Raw genomic sequence first — 25,998 nt, 5'->3', positions numbered from 1 at the left:
ACTCGGCCGTAAAGGCCTCTCCTCCATCCGGGTCTTCCCATTTTCGGGGGTAGCTTGGATTGCTGAGCCTAATCTTGGTGCCAGGCTGGGCAGGAAGTCGGCGGACGGTCGGCGGGCGAGGCGCTCTAGGCCGAGTGATTTTCGTCTCTATGACCACAAGGAGGCGGTCTCGGGTGTCCCGAGGACGGCGCGCGGAGGGGGCGTGCGTCAGTTCCGCGCGGGGCTGTCGGGGAACCATGGCTGCCCCAAGAGGTGAGGCCGGGGGCCGCCGGGACTGGGGAGTCCACGGGGGGCGGTGGCGCGCGAGCGTCAGCTCTTGCCCGCGCCCGCGGGGCTCTGGGGCCAGGCCGAGGCGTCGGGCATCAGGAGTTTGTTTGGAGCCGCTCTGTGGCGTGAGCCTGTGCCGCCGCCTGTCTGGGCGGCGCGGGGCAGTCAGCCTCCTGTGGCTGTCTTCCCCTGGCGGACTCCGCTCGGAGCCGCTTGGCAGCCCCAGACCGCGCCTGCCCCGACGAGCTTGCAGTGAGTGGGTGGGAACCAAATTCAGACAGTACGGGGCTGCGGTGGACCCGGAGAGGGGCCGGAGCGCAGGTCCCGGGCTGGACCCGCATCACCCGGCGGGAGGCAGGACTGTGCTCCATTCCGGCCGGGGTCGTCGCGGCTACGGTCTCTTCGGCGCCTTCTGCCCTACGGATGCTCAAGAGGCTTAAGGGCATGCTCCGGGCGCGGAGCCCAAGTAGCGGCTGGTCCCTGTAACAGCCACAGAAAACATCACTGGGGCATTAAAACAGCGCAGAAACCGTAACGAGATGGAGAAAGCAGTCGTTAACAGAGTTCCTTCCCTGGAGAATATTGTATGTGGTTAGAAGGAACACTCTGATATTTTGGGTGGAGGGCGAGATCCACCGCTTTCCCCCCAGGGATGGCACATTAGAGTAATAATATTTGATGACTAATTGCCATTTCATGAGAGTGATTCTGATTAACCCCGAAGCACTTTGTTTTGCTGAGTGGGGTATGTAAGTTAGAACAGAGCTGAAATTTTTGGACCTCAGAGCTGTAGCTAGGACAGGTTGAGCGACACCCGGATTCCTTCTCCACCCTTCTCCCACAGAGCATTTGGCTTCACCTCTGAATAAATGTTAAAAAAAATACTTACAGGATATCTTTCTGCTGGGTGCCAAGTTATTTTCCTGGTTGGGGAGCCCATGTTTATCATAAAGCCCTGCCCAGGGGCATTGTCTGTGGTTGCGTATCATGCTCTTAGGCATTCTCCCATTTCAAGTAAGCCCAACCTTAAGAGTCTTTTTGTAGCCACACAGGAAATAAGGGGGAAAAAATAGAACTGTTTTGATAACTAACATAGGATGGGGACAGCAAGATTAATGATGAGCAAAACTTCAAAATTACAGAACTCAAATCATCTGAAATAGTTGCAATAATTTACAGATTTAGGCTTATTGTCAGTAAATATTGGTTGTGCCTTTGCCATAAGTCTTATATGCCCCCTATAAATGTATGATACTAACATTATATTATAAAGATATATTAAATACATAATTTATTATATCCCGAACTAGTGTCAGTCTGCCACATAATCTTGCAGTTGAGGCATTCTTCAGGAACAAAATCTTTGCTTAACTGGTTGACATTTAAAATCAGCTGTGTTTTGTGTGTGTATACGTGTGTGTTCATGTATTTGGAAAGTTTTGTTTTGAAATTTTGAAATGTCATGGGTTTTAAGAAGTATTTTGTGGTTGAAATTGGGAAGCATTTTGAGGTATAACATTGATTAACTTCTATAAACGTAATGCTGTCTACTAAGTAATATCTTTGTTGTACATATTTTCCAGAAAATGTCAGTTTATTATTCAAGTTATACTGCTTGGCAGTGATGACCCTGGTGGCCGCAGCTTATACCATAGCTTTAAGATACACAAGGACATCAGACAGAGAACTCTACTTTTCAACCACAGCCGTGTGTATTACAGAAGTTATAAAGTTATTGCTAAGTGTGGGAATTTTAGCTAAGTGAGTATAAATGTTTTTTAGTGTGTTAAATTGTTAATTTTCCACGCAGTTAAGATATTTTCTTTATTAGAAAATTCAAGCTATGTCTTCATATGTTTGATTGTTCTAGAGCTGTGTTTCTCAACTTGGGGCAGTTTTGCTCCACAGGAGATCTTTTTTGGTTGTGTCCACTTGGCTGATGCTACTGGCATCTGCTGGGTGGAGGCTGAGGATGCTGCTGAACTTTCTACAACGGACAGAACAGCCCTCCGCAACAGAGAATCATCCAGCCCCACGTATCAGTAGTGCTGAGGTTGAAGAACCCTGCTCTAAACCAGGGGTTGGCAAATTATGACCTGGGGGCCAAACCCTGTTTGCTGCCTCTCTTTGTTGCAGCAGAGACTGTGTGACTCATGAAGCCTAAACTATTTACCATTTAACCCTCATGGAAAAGAAGGACTGACTTCTGTTGTAGAGGCATCTATGATAATAATAATGTTTCTTGAGTGTTTTTGTGTGTTAAGTGCTAGGCACTGTGCTGAGTGCTTTTCATATAAATCATCTAATTTACTCTGTATGCATTGTTTAGATAAGTACTCTACTCCTGCTTTACCTGTACAGCATCTGAGGTGCCTCAGTGTTACACCTTTATAAATATGTGGTGGCACTGGGCTTTGAACTGGTAACATTGTATGAGAATCATTCTAGCTGAGGGTACAGTGTAAGAGAGGTTTAGGAATAGGGGCTTTGGAGTGACACAGACATAATTTTAAAACTTGATGCAGTGAGATTATGACTTTGTACACATCTCTTAACCTCTCTAAGCTTTAGTTTCTTTATTTTTTAATTGCAGAAAATAATATAGGGTTGTGAGAATTAAATAAAATCCGGTAGGAAATTGCATTGGGGAAAAATTGATGAGATGCGGACCCTTTTGGGTCATATGGCAGGTGAGAACTCATACAGGTTTCAAAATGAGAGTTAGTGAGAGTGGGGCACCAGTGAGGAGTGGCGTGTGGGTAAGCTTTTAGGTAGAAACAAAGTTCATACAAACACTTTTAAATTTCATTTAACAAATATTTATTGATTTATGGTTTTTTAAAAGGTTTTGAATATACAGGTATGAATGAAATAGATAAGGTTTCTCCTAGCTTGGAGCTTAGGCTTAGAGGAAGAGAGGGAAAATAAACCAGTAAATACACGCATGATGACAAATAATCACGTGAAAAAATACTCTAAAAGTGGTTTGGGGAGGGAGAAAAGAACAAAAATAACTTGAGGCCACATGGTGGCAAGCTTTAATATATTTGAGTTTCACACGCTTGGGTGGCTCAGTCAGTTAAGCATCTGCCTTCTGCTCAGGTCAGGATCTCTCAGCGGGGAGTTTGCTTCTCCCTCTCAGACTGTCCCTCTCCCCTGCTGGTGCTCGCACGTTCTCAAATAAATAAAATCTTAAAAAAAAATTATCTTTTGGGCTGAGATACTGTGGCAGCTTAACTTGTTAGGTTGCAAGTAGGGTAAAATTTCAGACCTTTCACAGTTTCTTAACAAGATTCCTTTTTATGGAGATTTGGCTTTGCTTAAGGGATTCTTCATTCTGGATAACGTCAGATAAATGAGAGGTCTTGTTGTACCTTTAAAAGACAATGTTCCAAAGGCAAAAATCTCTGTTGAAAACTCTACAACAACTTCTACATAACAACCTAAGAGTTTAATAAAATCTTAAGGCTTGGCTTCTTTTATGACAAACAGAGAGATATTGGAAGAAGAGGGATAAGGGAACCCATCTCTTCTTTTTTCCTCCGAATTCCATGGGGAGAAAAAATTGTGACTCAAGAATGAAATAGGACTGTCAGGCATGACATCAGCCATTTTGAACTGTAAGGTCAAATCATGATTCAGTTGTTTGGTAACTGTTAGGAATTTTTAAAAACCAATGTGCAAAAAAAAAGCAGTGAAGCCTTTGGTGTAACTCAGCCATTGAGCTGTGTTCTGCCAGCGCACCTGTATAGACTTTGTTTTACTTTGATGCTTTTCCATCCCTGCAAAGCTTGGTGTGTAGTATTTCTTTTTCTTCAGTTATTCCATGTTATGGGTATGGTCAGTTGTAGTTTATTTTGTGGAAACCTTTTTGGAAATTACATAAAAATAAAAGCACAAAAATTTCTAAGAATTCGCCAGACAAGTCAAATAATGGTGCTGAAATAACAACCGTGTGGAAAACCAAAAACTGTACTTGATCGACATCATCATCATCAATAATTAGTTGCCGTGTCTCTCACCAGCATAATGTAAAGGCTTGCAGGAGAGGCTCTGTTACGAACCTGTACCTGCAGAGCACACAAGACCAGAGACAACCAAGAAAAGTAAAGAATTGTGACATACGTAGTTTTGGTAGTTGGCATTTGACGTTATATGGCTAACAAGAATTTGGGGGTCGAGAAGAATCATTTAAAGCACACAGAGTTTCTAAGTGGAAAAAGCACTGGCAAAAAATTTACAAAACATGAAACTAGATACATTTGAAATTATTGAATTTTAAAGTGAATATAATTGTTATGGAGAATGTGTTGGTAAATTTTCATGGGCTTATTCAAAACACATTGGTAGAAAATAAATACCTGTGCTTCATAACAAGAAAATATTTTATTTCTTGGAACAAAGAATTTACTTAGAATGCTCATTTCTTAGAATGGTAAAAAAGTGAAAGAAAGAGGAGAATTATTTCAACCTAGGAAGTCACAGATTGATACTTACAAAATGAAATGAAAGGACATTGCAGTTGCTTCTTTAGCAATATGTGATGAGACACTTGATAATGAAACTAAACACGGCTATTTGGGAAAGATACCCAGTGAAAATGTTGAAAGTTGGTTCTAGATCTTGAAGGGACAACTAGCTTATATTAATAAGCTGTTAGTAACTGTTTCCAGTTTGGAATATGGAAAAGATGAATAAAATACATGGCCAGACTCTGGGCTACTAGAAATGAACAGTTCAGAGTTACACAAATGAAAGACCCAGTAACTTTATATTTGTCTTTTTGATTTAGTTATGTGAGGTTTGCAAAGAAGTAAAAGATTTTCTAGATACTCTCCATGCTCTCATTTCTTTGTATACCTATTAAAACTGGTAACTTAAAAAAAGTGGGTCAAAGGCAAATAGGATGTTATGTAGTATGTCAGAAACACAAGTTGGATATTACTGCTTTATTTTACTGTGATGGAGAAACTTAAAATATCAGAAAGTATTTGTGGTAAGAGATTAGATTTTGTTTTCAAAGTAGAAGCAATACTTTATCATTTCAGAGAGGATAACAATTTCAGGACATTGGGAGAATGTGAAAGAATTACATTAGAAGTAACTAAAAGTTTATTCCTTAAAAATCTTCTCTTCAGAGAAGAAAAAGAAAAAATTAGATCCTGATGACAAAATAAAATTTCTCCCATACTGTGAAAATAAAGTTAATGTAAAAATTAGACAACGTGTTAACCAAATTCTGATTTGGAAATTTTGGAGGACAGGAAAAGGAAAAAAACCTGGAACTATTTAAATGGAAAAAAAATTATTAAAGGAAGTACAGGCCTCTTCGCTTCTTCCCACTCTTTACCTTATGATAAAGTGCAATAATTTTATAGAGTTGACATAAATATTATTTCAGAACTTTAATTTTATCTGAACTGTGCAGAGCCTAACCTCATAGACCAGTTTGCTGTTTGTTTATTTAGTATGGTCTCTACAGTAATGCTCTTTGCTCGGTAATATGTTTGGTCTTGGCTGATTGTTAAAGAAGTACATATTTTATACTATGTAGAGATGGGGGCAGAGACTCAGGAAAGTTCTTGAAATTCTTTTTTTTTTTTTTTAAAGATTTTATTTATTTGACAGCGAGAGACACAGCGAGAGAGGGAACACAAGCAGGGGGAGTGGGAGAGGGAGAAGCAGGCTTCCCGCGGAGCAGGAAGCCCGATGCAGGCCTCGATCCCAGGACCCTGAGATCATGACCTGAGCCGAAGTCAGGCAATTAACGACTGAGCCACCTAGGTGTCCCAGTTCTTGAAATTCTTAATGTCTTGCTCATAATTAAGGTTCACTTACAGAGAAACACATCACTGCCACATCCAAATAATCTGTTTCCCTTCCTCCAAACATTTTAAACATAGTCATGCTTATGTCTATTTCAATATATTGATGTAATGGGACAGTCAGGATCATTCATTTATTCATTCATTTACCAAACCCCAGTTATGTGCTCAACACTGTTTCAGATGTGAGAAGTATAGTTGCAAACTACAAAGGCATAGTTCTGTCCCAATGGAGCTGATAGTCTAGTGGAGAACCAGATATTAGGCAAATGAGTAATAAATTTGCGGTGTTAAGAAGGATAAGTAGAGGATGCTGTAAATAAGTATAATAGAGGGTCTCCATTTGGGTTGGAAGGCTCTCTCTCTGAAATAGTTACATTTAAACCTAGACCTGAAGACTGAGTAGAAGTTGTGTAGGAAAAGAGCATAGAGAGGCAGAGAGAACAGTGTGTTTGAAGTCCCTGAAGCAGAAAAATTCTTGACTCTTAAGTAACAACAGCAGAAATCAGTGTGTGTGCAGTGTTGTGAGAAGGGAGTGGTGCTAAGATGAAGCAGGAGAGGTCTGCAAGGTTTCAAGAATAAGTCCATGGGCCTGTGAAGAATTTTGGATTTAAGTGCATTTGGAAATAATTGAATGGTTTAATTCAGGGACTAACCATGGCAATCCATTTTGCTTTAAGAGTCACATTGATCTTTGAGGAGAATGGATTAGAGGGTGCCAAGAGTTGGAAGTAAGGAAGCTTATTAGAGGCTAGACATAATGGCCTACTATAACAACACAGGATGAAGAGAAGCTAATGGATCTGAGTTATGTTCTGGAAGGAGAATCTGTAGGACTTGGTGATGGGGGTGGGTACACAGTCGATTCGTATTTTTCACAGTAGTTATGTTCTATGAGGTCACCATGGACACTGAATTAGTGAATATTGATCTAGTGCTCCTAGAGGAAAAACAGTGTTAGGTTCCTGTGAGCCTCTGGTCACAATATTTTCATCAACTGATCAATAGATAACCTTGTTTTATGTGTGTTTCTGTTTAAAGACACCTTATTTAATATATGTTGATTCATTAGCATTGAACTCACAGCCAATAGCACTATAACTCATGCCTAAAGAAATCTTATCTAACATGTATTTTCTCCTTAAGGCATATTACAGCCGTCTTGGATTTGGACAGTATGCTTGGGGGCCATTTTAAACAGCAAAACCACCACTTTAGAAAGCCCCAAAATGTGGAAAATGTGGCACTAAATAGACTACATTTGCTTACAGTATAAGAGCTGAAACAAGAAGGCAGAGCATTGTCTTTTTTGACCTCAACTGGGAATGTGTGTATGAGGCAACTCAAATTTTTGGCCTCTCTATGCATGTCTGCCTATGATTGTAAAAGTGCGGAGAGTATTGATTTTGGGGTTGCAAATACACTTTAGCAAATAGGCAGATTCGCACATACAGAACCCACAAGTAATGAGGATCAACTACAGTAGGTGAGGGAAGGGAGGTGTTAAGAATCATATCTATGTTTCTTAATATTAAAAAACTGGGTAAATAGAGTTATTTTTTTCTGAGACAGGAATAAAAGATTTTAGGGAAGGGGATATCAATAATTTAATTTTGGGTAGGTACAATATAAAATTTTTAGTGCCTCTGAGACATCCAAGTGGGCTATGGAGAAAAGGCAGTTGCGTTGATGCGTCTGGAACACAGAAGAGAGGTCTGGGCTGGAGAAATAAATATGGATGTCCTTATCACATAAAGTATTTAATCTCATGGGATTAGAAGAGATTGTCAGAAGAGAGTAATCTTATAAAAGTATTCTCATTTTCAATGTCCTTTAACGCCATATATCTTAAAGATTCCTATTTTCTGGACACTATAACCAGAAACCACAGAACCTACATAAAGAGGAACATACAATAATAGGTGCAATATGTTTAGACAAACGGAAAGCTTATTTAAAAAAACCAAGAGTCAGTCTGGTCTGAAGCAGTGTCCTAGAATTTTGTAAGAGTTAAATTAAGCAGACGAAGGTAAGCATAACTTCAAGTGCCCAAATTAGGTAAGTTAGAATATTTAGGTCCTAAGAATTTAAGCAGAGGCAGTTGTAGCTCTGGGGATGGTTCCTGGTGAGCTTTGGAGATCTCAAGTCTAGTCACTCATCTCTTGTGTCAGAACTTTGAGACTGGAAAGGGCCTAATTAATATATTCTCTGTCTAATAAATTTGACCTGACCAAATGGATCAGCAAGGTTCCAGACTCATGTTTTAAATGAATGGGCAGTGTCTCAGGATTTAAGGTGGTGGGGAGTTTCTGTACCTAGAGAATCCTACTTGGATAGAAGTCATGTTGGCAATCCAGGTCAGATGGCAGAGACCCCATTCTCTTTGGTTCTTTCTCTTCCTTTTTTCCTTTCCTGGGGTAGGAGTAGTGGGGTTGCATTCCCTGAAGCATGGGTATTGTTAGTATGGTAAAAACCTTTGTAGTCTGAAGGGTATGGCTGGCTTGCTGACACTGGAAGGCAGCAGCTTAATTTTAATCTCAAATCTTTTCTTTGCCCTATTTTAAATATAGTAAAAAATAAATTATAAGTGAAATTCACTTGAAACTTTTCTGTGTGATGTGTTTAGGATATTTAACTTTTTAAAGGAAACATAGACTTGCTTTGGTGAGGAGAGCAATATATATCGGGGCAACAACAACCATGGATTTCATTTACATTTCTTCAGAAAAAAAGTAAAAACACGTCTTTCAGATTGTGGTAAGTGAGCAGAAGGCAGAGAAATGCATACCTTGGTGTGGTCTCCAAGAAAACTGGGCATTAAATGTGGAAAATACTTCTGCTATAATATATAATGTTGTAAGTTAAAACCGCCTTAGGAAAACCAAAGAATAATGCTTCTTTTTGGCACTATTGTGAAAATGAATTTTTGAAACCTAATGAGCAGATATCTAACTTCTTTAGAAAGCAAGAAACTACACTGTAGAATACAATGTTAATCACTGTCAAAATGTGTGCCCCATCACTGGTAATTTAATTTTGATTGGATTAAGATAGTGCCTGCTAGCTTTCTCCATATAAATTTACCAATTTTCTCTTTGTAATTAATATCTTATGGAGAGATATTTCGTGGCTAAGTAAATACTGTTTCTCCTATCACTTTCACTTACTAAGTTTATTACCCATTGATGTTGCCAAATGGTAACTTCTTAATTCCATCACTCCTTGTACCTTTATTAGGTGGCCTTCTACTCTAAGAAGCTTTCCCTTTCTTTCTCTGTCTCTCTCACATACAGCATAGATTCATGGATTCATTGTATGGGCTGGAATCCATTATCATTATTCATTCTGATGCTAAAATTATCCCAGATTAGGGCAGTGGGATCTTCTTCAAGCTTCTTCCCTGTTTCCTTCCTTCCTTCCTTCCTTTTTTACATATTTTCATCAATCTTTGAGCAGTTTATTTAGCATAGGAAGATGTTTAAGTCTTATCTTATACTTTACCTGCCCCAACCCTGAAATCATACATTTCTCCAAGAAGCCTTGGTCCTTTTTTTTTTTTTTTTTTTGAGAGTGGTATTTAGAAACCATGATTAGATACTAGGTGTGCCTATTGCTTCTGGGGTATCATTTCTTCTTGGCCCTTTCAGCAGAGGCAGGAAATCTATGTACATGTGTACATATACACCTATCTATTTCTGTACTTCTGTATGTATATGGGTGTATAACATGAGTTATGTATTGTTTGATACCTATGATTCTGATCTAATAATAATAACCACAGTTTATTTTAAACTTCCCTTTCCATATTTGCTCCCTTCTCTAATGGTGTTAAGTCTAGCTTCCATTATCCTTAAGATATTTATTTATTTGCTCAGTCTTCGAGTACATAAGTAGATTCAGAGTTTCTAACATACAGCTGTGAAAAACCTACTAACTAAAATTCAGTATTTGTACGTAGTTCTTTTTGCCTTTAGTTATAGAGCATATAGTAAAAAGACTGTTTCTTAGAATACTTGGGTTAGTTCTCCTTTTCCCCTTTAGAGTAATTTTGTTATTCATTTAAAAAACTGGCAGGTTTTGTTTGTAATTAATTTTAGGTTTTCCCATCCTTGTTGATTTTACTTATAATTTACGGTAATTTTCAGAATGTGAAATTATACTTATTTCAATGAGCTAGAGCTGCAAGAAAAGGAGTGCAGGGAAGAATTAATGGATGGCTGCTTTGATAAGATTTAAAGTTTACATGTTCTAATTGGTGAGTTTTAATTATGTGTGCTATGCATGTATACATGGTATATGCTGTGCTCCACTTTACTTCCCCCCACCGCCGGCTTAAATGTTTTATCTTAGAGATTTTTCCATGTCAGTACTTAGAAATCTGTCTCATTCTTTTTAAGAGCTGCATGGCGTTCTATTATATGGATGTACTATATATACTAGGCTCTGTTGATGGGCATTTGGGTTCTAAACAAAGGCATCTTTTTATATACACTATTGTGCATATGTATGATTACATCAGATCACTTTTAAATTGAAGAGGAAATTACTAAATCCTATTTTTTGGGAGAGGGGACAGATTTGCAGTTTGATGTTGCAAAAGTTCTATATGTGATTAAGTTGATTTTTAAAAATCTTTGAGTTATAAATTACTAATTTCTAAGTTATAATCTGATTGAAACATAAAACAGTTAACATTTAAAATATTTTGGTTTTTCAAACTAGTTAATACAGTTCACAGGAAAATTACTGGTTAGCCTTATGCTTTACTAAATGCTATCATAGCTATTAAAACTGACAGTTTTTATTTAAATCTGTCACTTGTGGGATGAAGAAATGGAAGTGCAAAGCTTTCACATTGTCTTAGAACAAAGTCAGCCTTTTATTGTTTGCTATTCACCAGTCTATAAAGACTAAGTAAACCTAGCAGGATGTGTAAATGTACTGTATTTTGGGTGTGTATAGTAATAAAACAAATACATTATATAAGATTGAAGAAAATAATTTACTCCAGAAAAATTATTATTTTAATTATTTTCTAGTGTTACTTAGAATAATGTAGCTGTCAAATACTTATAGATTATCCAGTCCTATTCTGTTTCTCCTGCTGGGTTTACATTTTCTTTTTATTGCTAAAACTTGGTTTATATTTTTTCATAACTTATTACTACATGTAACATTAGATCCAAACATTTACTTAACCTTTCAAACTTCCTTTTCTTTGTTTCCTTTCAAACTTTCCTGTTTGTCAGTCACTCTTCCAGAAGACCAGAAATACTGTTGTTTTTTTTTTAAACTTTTATTTTTTTAAAAAGATTTTATTTATTTGACAGAGAGAGACACAGCGAGAGAGGGAACACAAGCAGGGGGAGTGGGAGAGGGAGAAGCAGGCTCCCCGCCGAGCAGGGAGCCCCATGTGGGGCTTGATCCCAGGACGCTGGGATCATGACCTGAGCCTAAGGCAGACGCTTAATGACTGAGCCACCCAGGCGCCCCCAGAAATACTGTTCTTCTAATAAATTCTGTAACATTGGGTTTCCATTTTTGACTACCTCTTTGTACCCATGTTGTAATGGGTTTAGGGTCATAGGAAGGAAGTAAAAGTCATGTACCTTGTATGAGGAGTATTTTTGTCCTCAACCTCATTATTGGTTTTTATATCTAGCCCTCAAAGTCTTTATTGTGAGGTAATCATATGTAACTTTGCAGATGATAAGAAATTTATAAACCAGATTTAACTTTAAGCTCATGAGTAACTTCTGTGTTCCATTTTGCACAGTGCCTTGGTAACTAGCCAAGGAATTTATGCCTCCTAGTAGTTCTTGTCAGATCAGGAGCTAGAAGAATGAGGCCTACTTTTTGACCAAACATAGGTCAGAAAGAATTGGTTTCAGCCCGTTGATAGGAAATTTTAGGGGGGGAGGCAGCAGTGGAATCTCTGCAATCAATGTGGAGCTTCAGAATTTCTTCAGGTAACAAAAGGTTGCACATAGATTCTATAACAGTGATAAAAATCAAAACAGATTATTCAAATAAGAAATTTAATGGGAGACTATAAAAAATTTGTATGTGCTTTTTGATTATACATGTTCTTTTTCTTATCTAGCAATGTCATTTATAGAACTGAATTTAGTACATTTGGGTTTTTTTTTTTTTTTCGATTTTATTTTTTCGAGAGAGATTGAGAGAGTACAAGCAGGGGGAGCTGCAGAGAGAGGGAGAAGCAGGCCTCCTGCCGAGCAGGGAGCTTGATCTCAGGACCCTGGGATCATGACCTGAGTGGAAGGCAGTTGCTTAACCGACTGAGCCACCCAGGCGCCCCAATACATTTGCTTTTAACAAAAGGTACTTAGTAAAGGATTTGATTTCTAAGAAAACAACAGAGCAGGAAAATGGAAGAAAAAATCACCTTCGGTTTTTATGTGTTCCTTTTTATAGTATACTCAAGGCTGCAGTATATTTAGAATTGATTATTTTTAATAGTAGAACAGTAGATAACTACTAGTGTTTTCTAGAAGATATTGTAATTTTTTTAAACCTTAGCATTTAGTAAAGCTAAATACAAGCTTTTTAATACATGTGTTAAATTAAGCAGGATTTAATTTGATTAATACTGAAATCATTTACTTGCTTTAAAACTTTCTGTGCGCTAAGATTCCCACATATTCTTTCTTTTTTAGGATTTTATTTATTTATTAGAGAGAGAGAGACACAGAGAGAGAGCAGGAGGGGAGGAGCAGAGGGAGAGGGAGAAGCAGACTCTCCGCTGAGCAGGGAGCCCGATGCGATACGGGGCTCGATCCCAGGACCCTGGGATCATGACCTGAGCCGAAGGCAGACGCTTACCCGACTGAGCCACCCAGGCGCCCCTTTATTCTACTTTGATATTTTCTATTTTTGAGCTTTTGTTTTATAAGTTATTTTAGCATTTTCTATTTTTTGTAACTTCAAAATATCTTATTATAATTATATAATATTGCTATAATTATAAGCACTACAGTGAAACTTGAACTCTCCAGTAGTTAACATTCTGATATAGCTTGGCTTCTCTAATATCTGCATTAGAAGCCTTCCTGGCAGTGAATAAGTAGCTCCTAAGCATCCAACACAAAGGATATAGCCAGGAGAGCCAAAGACCTGAAGGTCAATCCTGATACTCTCTGTATTTACTGGTTTGTCGCAATGAAAGAAAGGAGTACTCAGATTGGCCAGTGATGCCTCATAGGCTCTTCTTTTTATGTGAAAGCTGAAAGTGCAATAGAAGAGATAAGGAGAAAAGTGTCGGGGCACCATAGCAATTTTGATTATTGGTGCAGGCATGGTGGTTATTAGGAATAGTAATGAGATACTTACCTAGTCCATATTCCACTAGGGCAAAGAGTCAGTGATAGACCACCTCTTTTCTGGATAGACAGTAATTCACTTGATATCATTGAAGGCTTAGTGTATCTCTAAGGGGTGGAGGTAAAATGGCATTGCCCAGAGCAAGGGATTAGGGAAGGGATAATAGCCATCCTACTAGAGCTTGGGGAATCCAGTGTAGATCAATGGACATGGCAGTGGAATGTGGGAAATGGGTACAAACAGGTATCTCTTAGGAGTTCTTTAGGGAACCACTCTGCAGATAATAGCAATATATGTCAGTATTTTAGAAGGCATTAAAAGTAACAGTACAGTGAAAGCAGTGTCCTGTATTTCATAGTCTATAAGACTTATATCTCTGCTGTCTTGTGTTTCCTAGTGGGAAATAGGACACTAAAGAAAATGTTCAGGTATGTTTTCTAATACATCATCCTGTTAAGATAGCTCTTTGGAGTTGTACTCCTGTGGTTCTTCCTTCTTATTTTGTTTCTCTTTAATTTTGTTCTTCAATTCTATAATTGAGGGAAAACATTCTCTGAAAAAATGCAGTTTAAGGTGTTGAGGAAGTATATAGGACATCTTAGATTTGCATTAAACATTTTAAAAAGACTGTCAAATGTTTAAAGGGCCAATCTTCAGATACCTGAGAAACTACTACCTAGAATTTTTCAGTAGTGATCTTTTGGTATCCTTTCCTTCTTCTGGAAAGAGTTTGTAGTCTCCTACCAGGTTGTGTGCATTCCTTTTCAGCATATAGATTTACCACTGTGGTGTAGAGCATGTTGAATTTGGCAACAGAGGAAGACCTATAACTAAGAAGGATGTCTTTTGTTTCCATGACCTAGGCCAAATTTCCTGTCATACTTAAGCATTTTCTTGGGGGCTGGAGTGTTCTACAGTGGATAGGCATAGGTAATGAGTTTGACATTGTGGACTTTTTGCTCCCCTTCAGAACACATATAATTATTTTTGCAGTATTTAAATATGACAAAATTCAGTTAACGACTGTTGATTATGTTAATCAAACATAGTAGAGGCTCACTGTGACTGTCATTAACTTTGAGTGGAAACAGATATATCTTCTCACAGAAATATTACGGTCCTGTCTCTTAAGGATATTGTGAATTGCAGTTAGGACCCTTTGATAAAGACCCTTTTTTGCTGTTGATGCTTATTATAAAACTTTTTTTTTTTATTTTCAGGAAATTTTCAAGAGGGGAAATAAACCAGATTAGCTAGTTCCTCCTGAGGAAAAAATAAGAATAGTTAAGAGCATGTATAATCAATATGCATCCATGTACATTACAAATATAGTTTACTTTTGTTGGTATTAGTAAATTATTTCCTGCAAATTTATAGATACGTACTTCAGCTTTATGAGAATATGCTTCGATTTATTGTCTATTTCATAAGCACGGAACTAATTTACAAAGAATATTGACCTGAATTGCTCAATCCCTATCTCAAGTAACTTCCATAACTATGAAACCCTTTCTCTTGTTTATAATTTAAATCTATTGTAATTAAAAAAAAAAACACCTTTAAAAATAGATACGCAACCTGATTAAAATAATGAGGGTGAACTGGATATAATGGCAGTTAAAGTGGGATGGATTACATTTTTATAGGTAATATCAGCAATTCTGGTTTCCTGTTATATCATTATTTAATATGCTTAAAAACTCCTGGAGCTTTGACCAGAGGTAGAGGTTGATGATGGTAAACCTAACTGTCATATTTTCCCAAATCGAACTTGTAATTGTTTTCCTTTTATACAGTTGTTGGTATGTTTCTTTTAATCTAAAATTAGTTGAAAATTATAAAAAAATAAATTTGCTAGATTACAGCAATGGACCTAACATAATATGGCTATTCTGTGTGTGAAGGAATCTTATCAAAAGGACACTGCTGGGGTGCCTGGCTGGCTCAGTTGGTAGAGCATGCAACTCGATCTCAGGGTTGTGAGTTTGAGCCCCATGTTGGGTGTAGAGATTATTTAAAAATAAAATCTTAAAAAAAAAAAAAAGATGCTCTTTAATTTTCTTTCTCACCCCTTTCTCACCCTTTTGTTTCCAAAGAGAAACTGGTAGTCCTGGTAGATTCAAGGCATCTTTAAGAGAAAATGTCTTGGGGAGCCCCAAGGAACTGATGAAGTTAAGTGTGCCATCATTAGTGTATGCTGTTCAGAACAATATGGCTTTCCTAGCTCTTAGCAATCTGGATGCAGCAGTATACCAGGTAAGTGGAGGTAAATGACAATGAGAAGTGTAGAATCTTAAAAAAACAAAGTTTTTACAGTGAAAAGATTTTTATTAACCCTTTATCACATTATATTTTTTCTCCATAATTCTGTTAATATCAAATATTTGTGTCAGAGACTGTTATGAGTTCATTAATTCATTGTTTTGTTTCTAGGTGACTTATCAATTAAAGATTCCCTGCACTGCTTTATGTACTGTTTTAATGTTAAACCGGACACTCAGCAAATTACAGTGGATTTCAGTTTTTATGCTGTGTGGTGGAGTCATACTTGTACAGTGGGAACCAGCCCAGGCTACAAAAGTTGTGGTAAGAAACAAAATGCTCACCGTAACTAAAATAGAAGACTTCTTTAAGTCTTATAATGCTTTAGATTAGTCACATTGATGAATGTAGCACGATTACATTTCTTTGACTGAAAATAATCTTTGCCCTACAGATAGGCTTTTTTTTTTTTTCCTCCTTTAGGATAATTAAAGATAATATAACTGATTGGTCTCCCCCTCCCCCTTTAGTTTTCTGGAGGGGAATATGCATAAAATATTTTAGAGATGGAAGGTACCTTAATGTAATCAACCCCCTTTGTTTTATGGAGGATGAAACTGAAGTCTAAAGAAGTGAAGTAACTTGTCTAAAGTTACACACTTAACAGCTAACCTGTGCCTAAAATTGTGCCAGTTTCCACAGTTTGTATGTTCAGAACTCACGGGCCTCTTTTAGACATCTTCTAAAGAACGCTGAGCAAGGTTTTCTCCATCTAATTTTCATCTTTTCCCTCAACTCACAGTTTTTTAAAAATCTTTGTACATACTCCCACGGTCAGTGATAGGGATTACGGGGTAGTAGTGTTTTTACTGATAATCAATCGCTAAAATAGGGCCAAAAGTGGCTTCCTAATTTTCAGTTTGAGTTAATTGTTAAAGTACATACCTGATCTCTTTTTAAAGTGTAACATACTTTGTAGATTATTTTCCCAGAGAGGATTAGGAAGTGGAACTCTAGTGAATGACCTTCTGGAGTTTCCCTCGACAACCAAATAACTCTTCACCTTTTCACAAATAAAAGACCACGGTTCTCCTATAAGTATAAGGTGGTTGGGGATGTACAGAGAGCTTGTGCAAGTAGGAAGTCAGTTATTTTTTAGGTAGTTTCTAGCCTAAGACTAGGTGGAGGTTTTATTTTCACCCCCCGAAAATGAGGTTTAGATGAAGATTTATTGTCTTCACATGATATTTAAACATGCTTATATTCTTGGTGGCATTGCAAGACAGTGACCAAATAGTCACTGCACATTTAATTTAGTTGTAGACCCTCGGAGAAAGAATTTATTGGGAAGTAAGGCAAACAGAAGTTAAATATGAACTTTAAGTAACACTTCACACCATTAGAAAAGATGTTAGATCCACCTCATATGGGTAATGTATGTGAAAAGCTCAGTAAGCTAAAGCAGAGTATAGGGCAGCTTTCCTACTTCTGGGTCACTATAGAAAGTTCTTTCATATTTTAAGCAAAGTGCAGCTTCTTGTAACTGCCTCCCATTATTTTTTGTTCTTGTCAGGACGAGAATAACTCAAATCCCTACTAACTCCGTATGATGATCCTTTGAATGTTTGAGGACAGTGTCACACCACCACCGTCCAAGTCTTTTTTTCCCCTCCCCATTGAGACAGCCTTCTTTCTTTTCTTTCCTTCCTTCCTTCCTCCCTTCCTCCCTCCCTTCCCCCTCCCCCTTTCCTTCCTTCCTTCCTTCCTTTCTAGATTTTATTTATTTGAGAGAGAGAGAGAGCACGAGCAGAGGCAGAGGGAGACACAGACTCCCCACTGAGCAGGGAGTCCGACGCTCAACCGACTGAGCCACCCAGGTGCCCCTCTTTCTTTCTATAATATAGTTTCTAAAGATTTCTTCATCCTTGGCTTGCCCCAATACTTCCTTGTATTTCTCTTCTAGGTGCATTCATTGATTCTTGTTCCTCAGGAGTCTTAAAACTTCCCACTATCTCTAGATGTTGACTGAGCAGTGTGAGGTATAATTTGTGAATTACCTCCTTTGTTCTGAATACTAGAGACTTGTTAAAGTAGCCTGTACGTTTTGGTGGGGAGGATAGCCATTCTATAACTGATTATATACAAAGTTGTTTCACACACATATAGTTTATTGCTAATGTGTTATGTGCAGTGGGCTTCTTCTAAACCAAGATGCAGGATGTTTTTTATTTATTAAGTGTATCTTGTTAGCTTTGGTTCATTGTTCAGGCCTTTGAGGTCTTTCCAGACCTTATTATTCATTATTTGGCTTTTGGGTGTTACGTGTTTTACAGATTCGACAAATATGTCTTTGGGTCTTCACTGAAAATTTAGACAGGACAGGACGAGAGTGCTGTGGCTATACTTCTAGATCTGTCTTTAGCTGGACTTTTTCCCCTCTTGCTTAATAAACCTTCTCTCTCATAGTTTTTATGGATCTGCCAGGAATTTGAGGGTGCCTTTGTTAGGCTGTTCTGGCTTGAGGTCTCTTAAAGGTTGCAATCAAGATATTGGCTAGGGCTGCAGTCAACTAAGACCTGAGTGAGCTTGGTGGATTTTCTAAGGGAGCTCATTCATACACCTGGTAAGCTGGTATTGGTTGTTGGTCTAGCTTGATTTTATTAGCACTTTGCTGTATGAGAATTTACTCAGCAATGAATAGAATTGTACTGCTCTTCTCACTACATTAGTCTTGTTCACAAAAATATTATGCAAACCTATCAAATTTCTTGCAAAACACTGTCTTTATGGAATCCCCTCATCACTTACGCTAACCGGGAATCCCTTCATAAGGAAATTTGGTATGTCTCATTCTTAGGGAAGCCATATTGTGTTCTAGTGATGACCATTAAACCTTTTTTTTTTTTTTTAAGAGAGAGTGCAGGCGTGCAGTGGGGGGTGCAGAGGGTAAGAATCTTAAGCAGGCTCCATGCTGGGCATGGAGCCGCGATCTTACCACCCTGGGGGCTCCATCTCACCACCCTGAGATCATGATCTGAGCCAAAATCAAGAGTCGGACGCTTAACTGACTGAGCCACCCAGGCACCCCCATTAAACTTTTTAAGTTAAGTCATCTGTTCTAGCATTTTGCTAGTAATCAATAGTAGCAATAACAGCTGCAATCACTTATACCAAGCTTTCTCATTTAACATAAAGCAATACTCTCCTTTATTTTGAATAAGGTATGTTCTTGTCATCATATACTCATATGTCTCAACTCTTTAGTTTCAGTGTTACTATTGAGATAGTATTTATCTCTGAGGAAAGACTGAGGAAAGCTCCTTGAGGATTAGTTTAGGGAAGAGAGAGGAAATAAAGTTGAAACACTAGGTTAGGGCACATATACATGCATCTTTTAGCACAGAATTATGATTATATACACCTGTCAATCTGTCCTACCCATGAACTACTGAAGAACCAGAGCTGTGTATCATCTTCATTTTTATTCATTTAGTATATAAGAAGTATATCTAGTACATAGCAAGTAAGGTATTAATATTTGATAAAAATTCAGTAAAGCAGGAAAGCTTAAAAGTCATTACTTCATCCTGCAGGTGTTAGGGAATAAATGAGTTAAACTGTTCCCATTTCCATGGTTGATGCTATCAGGTCCCTGAGTTTGGGTGGTGGCAGAAGTTAAAATTAAGAGGCAGGCTGACTATGCAAAATGCTGTGCTAGGGGGCCCATTGTTGTTAGGAAATAGGCACACGTTCTGGTCAGCATTCACCATGGCTGCAGTTTGAGGGACACATCTTGTAACGTAAGTGCTTTGGTTAATCTCTGGGACAGCCTTTCGTTTCTATCTTATTCTATAGGATAGCTGTGTCTGATGTGGCACAGCCTTTTAAGAAAACCATAACAGACTTTTGTAGTCATTTGTTTGCTCTCTTGGATGAATTCTATTTGTTAGTCACTAATAACTTTCAAAACATTACTGTTGCAGGTGGAACAGAATCCCTTGTTAGGGTTTGGCGCCATAGCTATTGCTGTATTGTGCTCAGGATTTGCAGGTAAATCATAAATGAATCATTTTATTCTGTTAAACTTTTTAAAAAACACTAAACTCTAAATAGGGATCTAGTTTATCTTATTTCATCATGACAGTTTTATTCCCAGTGAGACTTATTCTCCTACTTACAGTATCGTGCCAGCTGGTTCTCCGTAACCGTACGGACGGCTGTATTTCAGTTCAGATCTCAGGCCTTACTTATACTTGCAGCCACATGAGAACATGTGTCCGTCATGCTTACCATCCGCAGTCCAGCTAAGAGCCCAAAAGTAAATGAACAGAGAGCTCTGAAAATGGAGGAAGTTAGCAGTTAGAAAACCTAAGTACCTCTTTCCATTTTCCTGGAAATGGCACTTTCTTCTGGCAAGTTTCTGCTGCTTTAGGGTGTAAGTTACCAGCTCAGTATCTGTTTTTCTCTGTTAACCTCAAGTTCTTCCTCTGTTTTAACAGATTAGGAATTATGGAGTAGGGAGAAAAGGGGTGGTGGGGTGGAGAGCACCTCAGAAAAGTTAACACATAGAAGTAACAGCCAAAAAAGGGAGGGAAGAGAACCGAAGTCACTAACATCAAATAAACATGGACGTCTAGAGTCCTATGTGTAGGGATAAGAAATCCTCCACTTAATCGAGACAAGGTATGAATGTTAAGGGCAACGTGTTTTAGAAATAGTTCCAACAGAGAAGAACCTTAAAGGTTCTTTTTAATAAAGAGTATATTAGTTATAGCGTGTTTTTATTATTTATCTTTATTTGTGCTATTTCAAGAGTTAGGATTCTTTTGACTAGGAAAGTAGGCTGGAGATGGAAGTGAAGTATTGCTTGTAAAAAAAGATGTTTGATAAGGGGAAAAAATCTAAATTTTGGAATATACTTAATGATAGCATCATGCTAAATTTTTATTCTAGGAACCTGCAAATTAGAAAACAAAAACTGAGTTACCCAAAAAATAATATGCTACTAGACTTTTAGCACCATTTTGAATAATTAAATGTTTGTGTCCAACATTCTATTTAGTTCAACCTCTCAATACACAATTTAGGAAACAGTGGGTGGTTTAATATCCCTTTATGCTTGGAGTAACTGAGCACCTAATAGTTAAGTAGTTTTCCCAGAGAGAATATTAAAAAATGGGAATAGGAATAGCCATATGTTTGTTCCCATTCTCTGGCTTTTTCTAACACACATTCACCAAAAACAGTCTTGTTTTTCATTAGAATTTTTAGTTGATTAGTATTTGAATGGCAGTTTCTAAGTCTGTATAAATTCTAGTTAAAATGAAAATCTTTGGTGTCCTTGTATAGATGTGTTCATTTTAAGTATAAAACTTCAGCAGTGGTATGTGATTTTGGATATATATGGTGAGGAGTCATTTGCTCTACCTGAAAAAAGAAAACTGTGGACCCCAAGAAAATGAATGTATACACAAAATGTATTACTTAGAGAGTTTATGGTCCTTCTGACATCATGTATGAACTTGGCTTGTGGAACCCTACTTTAAAGAAAAATGGCTTCACTCAGCAAGTTCTATTTAAATTTTATTTTGGTTGTGTTACTCTGAAATCTCAAGTGGTGATTATATAGGTTATTTTGCAGAGCTGGGAGTTTTCATTACTAGGCAGATATTACAGGGATATGATTAAGAAAATTGACTCTAATAGTATAGTTTTCCAGCTGACCAAAGCAAGTCTATTATTGGCATTAACAGAGAGCTTCTGTGATCTAGCTTACTGCTATAATAAAGGCAGAAACTGTTCTTAACAATAATTTATGAGTCTCCTGTTAAATGTGGGTTGGAAAGTTCCCTTAGTTATTAATTTTATATGCTCTATAAAAAATACACGTTGGTAAGATTTTATATGCCACGTGTCACAACCAACAAAATGTGTATTTGATGTAAAATGTGTTTGTTCCCTGAATCATATACTTTATCATACCTCTGCTATTGTTATTGTTCTAAATGAAAGGCATTTTAATTTTTAATACTATCTTTCATATTGGCATACCTAATTTTTTTTTCAGGAGTGTATTTTGAAAAAGTTTTAAAGAGTTCAGACACTTCCCTTTGGGTGAGAAACATTCAGATGTATCTCTCAGGGATCGTTGTGACATTAGTTGGCGTCTACTTGTCAGATGGAGCGGAAATTAATGAAAAAGGATTTTTCTATGGTTACACATACTATGTCTGGTTTGTCATTTGTAAGTATCCAGGAATTAGAAGTTCTGGATAGTCCTTTTTTTTTTAAAAAAGTTGTGTTTTAAGCCTTTATAGCATTTTGAAATTGTTCCTTTGATACTGTGAACACCAGTTTGAAAATGTAATTTTGGTTTTATTGACTGACTTTTGTGGCATAGCTATCCCAAAGCAGTTTTGCCTTCACAATCAAAAATATCTGATGTGTTAGCATTAAATGTGTACAATTTAATAGTAGACCACATAGCCCTCTGGGCATGTGAAAAACAATGTTGTTTTGTAGTAACTATTACTCGATTTTAGTACAAACTCTCTCAGATGGCTACTTGTAAGGAAAATAGCATTTTCCTAGGTAAATTAGTATGGCATCTCGGGGGGTGAAAATTGACTCATCATCATAGAACGTTTCATTATTTGCGTGTTAAGATTTTCTTTCTTTGTGTATACAAGTTCTTGCAAGTGTTGGAGGCCTCTACACTTCCGTTGTGGTCAAGTACACAGACAACATCATGAAGGGCTTTTCTGCGGCAGCCGCCATTGTCCTTTCTACCATCGCTTCAGTGATGCTGTTTGGGTTACAGATAAGTATGTCTTCGTTTGTATTTTTAAGTTTTTAACATAGAAGAGCTTCCCACTTGTTGATTCATTTCATCTATTCTTAAATATGGCAATTGGTCATAGTGTTTACCTAAATTCCTTGTTTTGTTAGTTTCTAGTTGTATGGGATGTGGGTCAGCAGTACTGAGGTGATTGCAGTGGTCCTAGAGCTTATGCTGGGGGGCGCTGGTTCTACTGAAAATGAGAGGGCTACTGAGGAGCTCTTTTGTAGTCCCCAGGTTTGAGATACAAAACAACTTGAGTACTTCTTACTTGTGGGTGAATATAGTGTCATTAGGTATGCAGGGAAATGAATACAAGGACTTTACTGTAATTGCACTGCTGAAAACAATCATTCCCTAAACAAGGCTTTCTATGATGAGGAAAGAATAGAAAAAAAATTTTTTTTAAAGATTTTATTTATTTATTTGACAGCAAGAGAGGGAACACAGGCAGGGAGAGTGTGAGAAGGGGAAGCAAGCTTCCCGCTGAGCTGGGAGCCTGATGCGGGGCTCGATCCCAGGACCCTGAGATCATGACCTGAGCTGAAAGCAGACGCTTAACAACTGAGCCACTCACGCGCCCCAAGAACAGAAAATTCTTTCATTTCCCCGAGTTTGTACCTTCCTAACTTTTGGACTTGGGTATTAATTGGTTTTGAAGCAAAATCCAAATCTAAATTAAAGATATCTTTGTTTCATTTAATATGTAACTAATACAAATTTCAGTACCGTACCTGGCATTCTGGCACCCTCACTATGCTAGTTCTTCTAATATATATTCCCCTAGCCCACACCCAGCATTAGGTTTATTTAAGCAGTGTTGTCGACTTAACATTTCAGGGTGCTATAATAATCATTTTCTTTACTGATCAGTTATACCTCAGTCTGTTAAATATCGACATTAAGAGACCTATGTTTGATTTTAAAATTTACTCTTGGTAGAAATGCAAATAGAGAAATGCCAAGCCTGTAATCTTAAAAAACCATTTCATAGTATGGTTTAAATCCTGCCTGTACTATTTATTAGTTGTGCAGCCTTGGGGAAGTTACTTAACCTGTGTCTTAGTTTCTTCATCTGTAAAATGGGACTGACAGGATCACCCATCTGCTAGGGTTGTTTCAGGTGAAGTGCTTAGAATAGTGCCTGGCACACAGTAAGTATTCTGTATGAGGCCAACCACTTACCATTTCAGCATCAGTATTTATAGGTCCTCTCTTAGATATATTTCTTAGCTGATTTGGGTGAACTTTCAATTGTAGTTCTGATCCTTCCTTAGCTCAACAAATCCTTATGCCTTTGTTCCTAAGGAATACTTGGGAACATAAAAAAATGCTTTTGGTCAGTGTTCTTACTGATGGTCAAGGAAATTAATTAGAACATCTTAGCAATCTTCCAGGTTTCTATTTAGATTTAACTTACTGCCCTTTTTTGAAGGCAAAGCTAGTCTTCTCTAGTTAGGAGTGAACTAAAATCACAGCTTGATGTCATTTCTCTTTTTTTTTTTTTTTTAAAGCTAATGAGATTGTGATGTACTCCCTATAGAATACAGAATACGGTTCTGTTTTAAACAGACTTCAGTTTTGACACAGATTTTGACATAAGTGATTATGTATAAAATACCTACTTGTCAAGTTTGGACAAGCTGTAATTGCTTATGTCCTAATTTTCAGGATTAAGATTTTTAAATAAAGCTAACAGAAAATGGAATTATATTCAGTAAATCATCACCTTATCTCTTATTCAGAAATCTTCACTGGTTTGAGTCATTGGTCATCTAACTTGGAATTTTGCTCAATTACCTTTTATTCTGAACTTCTACAGGTTTTTAGTACCATGGAAAAGCCACATTCCACTGCTTTTCTTTAAATTAGCATATAGGGCAGTTCGTATGCCTGTCCTGGACCACTGACAAAGACCATACTTGTGTTCTTGAAAAGCATGTAGTCAGTCCCTTGATTGATTGTACTTTTTTTGGCAGGGGGTGGGGGGATGGTTTGAGGGATGGGGTCTAGAACTGATTATCTCTCTAACCTTACCATCATAAAAATAGAACACTTAAGATTTATTTTTCATATGGCCTAATGGTATAAAACCTGTAATTGAAAGATTTCAAAATTTAAAATTGATTACTGTTATAGTTTTTAAGGACACAAATACATATTAAGCTTTTTTTTTTTTTTTCTTTTCAGCACTCACCTTTGCTCTGGGCACTCTTCTTGTATGTGTTTCTATATATCTCTATGGATTACCCAGACAAGACACTACATCCATCCAACAGGGAGAAATAGCTTCAAAAGAGAGAGTCGGTGGTGTGTGATTTCAGCCTCAAAAGCAATTCCTACCAAGACTACATTGCATTAAACTAGAGCCTTAAGTCAATCCCAGAAGGTAGCTTAAACAAAAAACAATATGTTAACTGTGTCATAAGAATTAAGAAGAAAACTATCTGAGTGAGTTGCTACAAAGATTTAATGTGGCCTGTTTTGGGTCAACCTGTTTTGTTTTAGAATGAAAGAATTTTATTATTGTACATATAATGTATATAAAAAGTATGGGGAGGTGTGGTGTTAAAAAAAAAAAATCATGTGAGGATACAATATTCAAGTAACAAGGTTTGGGACAGGTTAAGGGTTAAAGTGCCAAAGCCATTTCTGTACGAACTGTTTTCTTGTTCAGGTACCAGGGGAGAAGGACGACCCCTCCTTGTTCTCCAATTCGTGTACAGTATTTTCATCCCAGCAGCAAAGACTTAGCTCTTTTCTTACAAAAGACAGGCAAAACCAAGATAGGCTAGTTCAGAAACAAACTGAATGTGTAACTTCTCAAACTGAATCTATTTCATAATGCAGACAATGACTTCTAGGTGGTGAATGAGTACTCCTGTAAGTGCTGTATTTGTGCCATTCATTGTCTGGATTCATGTTTCTTTGCAGTTAGATCTACTTTTCTTCAAAAAATATTTCTAATGTCACTTTTGTACTTTTTTTTATAAAGTATGTTTAAAACTACTGGGCTGTCAATTTGTGAAATTTCAGTGTTTTTAAAAAAATTTTCTATAATGTTAGTGGGAAAATTCAGCAATAAACTTAATTTATTTATATGGAATCTATGAACACTTTTTGTATTGTGATTATAACCATTAAGTTAAGATAATGCAAAATGTAAAAAAACCCGAAACATTAAATTTTTCATTTTTTCTATGTTGGAATTTTAGGGTTCTCTTGGCTAGCCTTCAGCAAAAACCAGAGTTTATAAGGACTACAATCAGGGCAGTAGGGCTCTAGGTTGTAGGAGATAATGTACGATCTTTTCAGGGAGCTGCTTTTGGAAAGACTGGGCTCTAACCATCCCTGTCCCCGTGTCATTTCACTCAAGATTCAAATACTGAAGTGGCTACCACAGATCTGGGAAGGGGAACATTTTTCCAGATAAGTAGAGAAGGATATAGGACATGAAAAACATGT

The 25,998-nt window shown here is 37.4% G+C and overlaps 1 protein-coding gene across 2 annotated transcripts; it reads left to right on the top strand.

Annotated features, from left to right (window-relative positions):
- On the top strand, positions 1–25,636 carry SLC35A1 (solute carrier family 35 member A1). 2 transcript variants are annotated; one of them, XM_032409315.1, is made up of 8 exons: positions 1–252; positions 1,851–2,028; positions 15,530–15,689; positions 15,867–16,019; positions 19,679–19,745; positions 21,763–21,939; positions 22,385–22,519; positions 24,724–25,636. In XM_032409315.1, exons 1-8 carry the CDS (start codon positions 150–152, stop codon positions 24,849–24,851), a joined length of 1,101 nt encoding a protein of 366 aa, XP_032265206.1. In that variant the 5' UTR covers positions 1–149; the 3' UTR covers positions 24,852–25,636. The 2 variants fall into 2 exon arrangements, with proteins under 2 accessions (XP_032265206.1, XP_032265207.1); XM_032409316.1 differs by lacking the exon at positions 21,763–21,939.
- Positions 25,637–25,998: the final 362 nt, after the last annotated feature.

This window comes from Phoca vitulina, unplaced genomic scaffold, assembly GCF_004348235.1.
Source record: "Phoca vitulina isolate PV1807 unplaced genomic scaffold, GSC_HSeal_1.0 scaffold11, whole genome shotgun sequence".
Lineage (NCBI taxonomy): Eukaryota > Metazoa > Chordata > Mammalia > Carnivora > Phocidae > Phoca > Phoca vitulina.
Note: the sequence above shows the minus strand (reverse complement) of the source record. Positions and strands in the feature narration are given on the sequence as shown.

Coding starts and splice junctions, on each gene's coding strand:
- SLC35A1 (XM_032409315.1), top strand. CDS start 150: ATGACCACAAGGAGGCGGTCTCGGGTGTCCCGAGGACGGCGCGCGGAG. Junction 15,690..15,866: donor TGGATGCAGCAGTATACCAG/GTAAGTGGAGGT, acceptor TTTTGTTTCTAG/GTGACTTATCAATTAAAGAT. Junction 22,520..24,723: donor GCTGTTTGGGTTACAGATAA/GTATGTCTTCGT, acceptor TTTTCTTTTCAG/CACTCACCTTTGCTCTGGGC.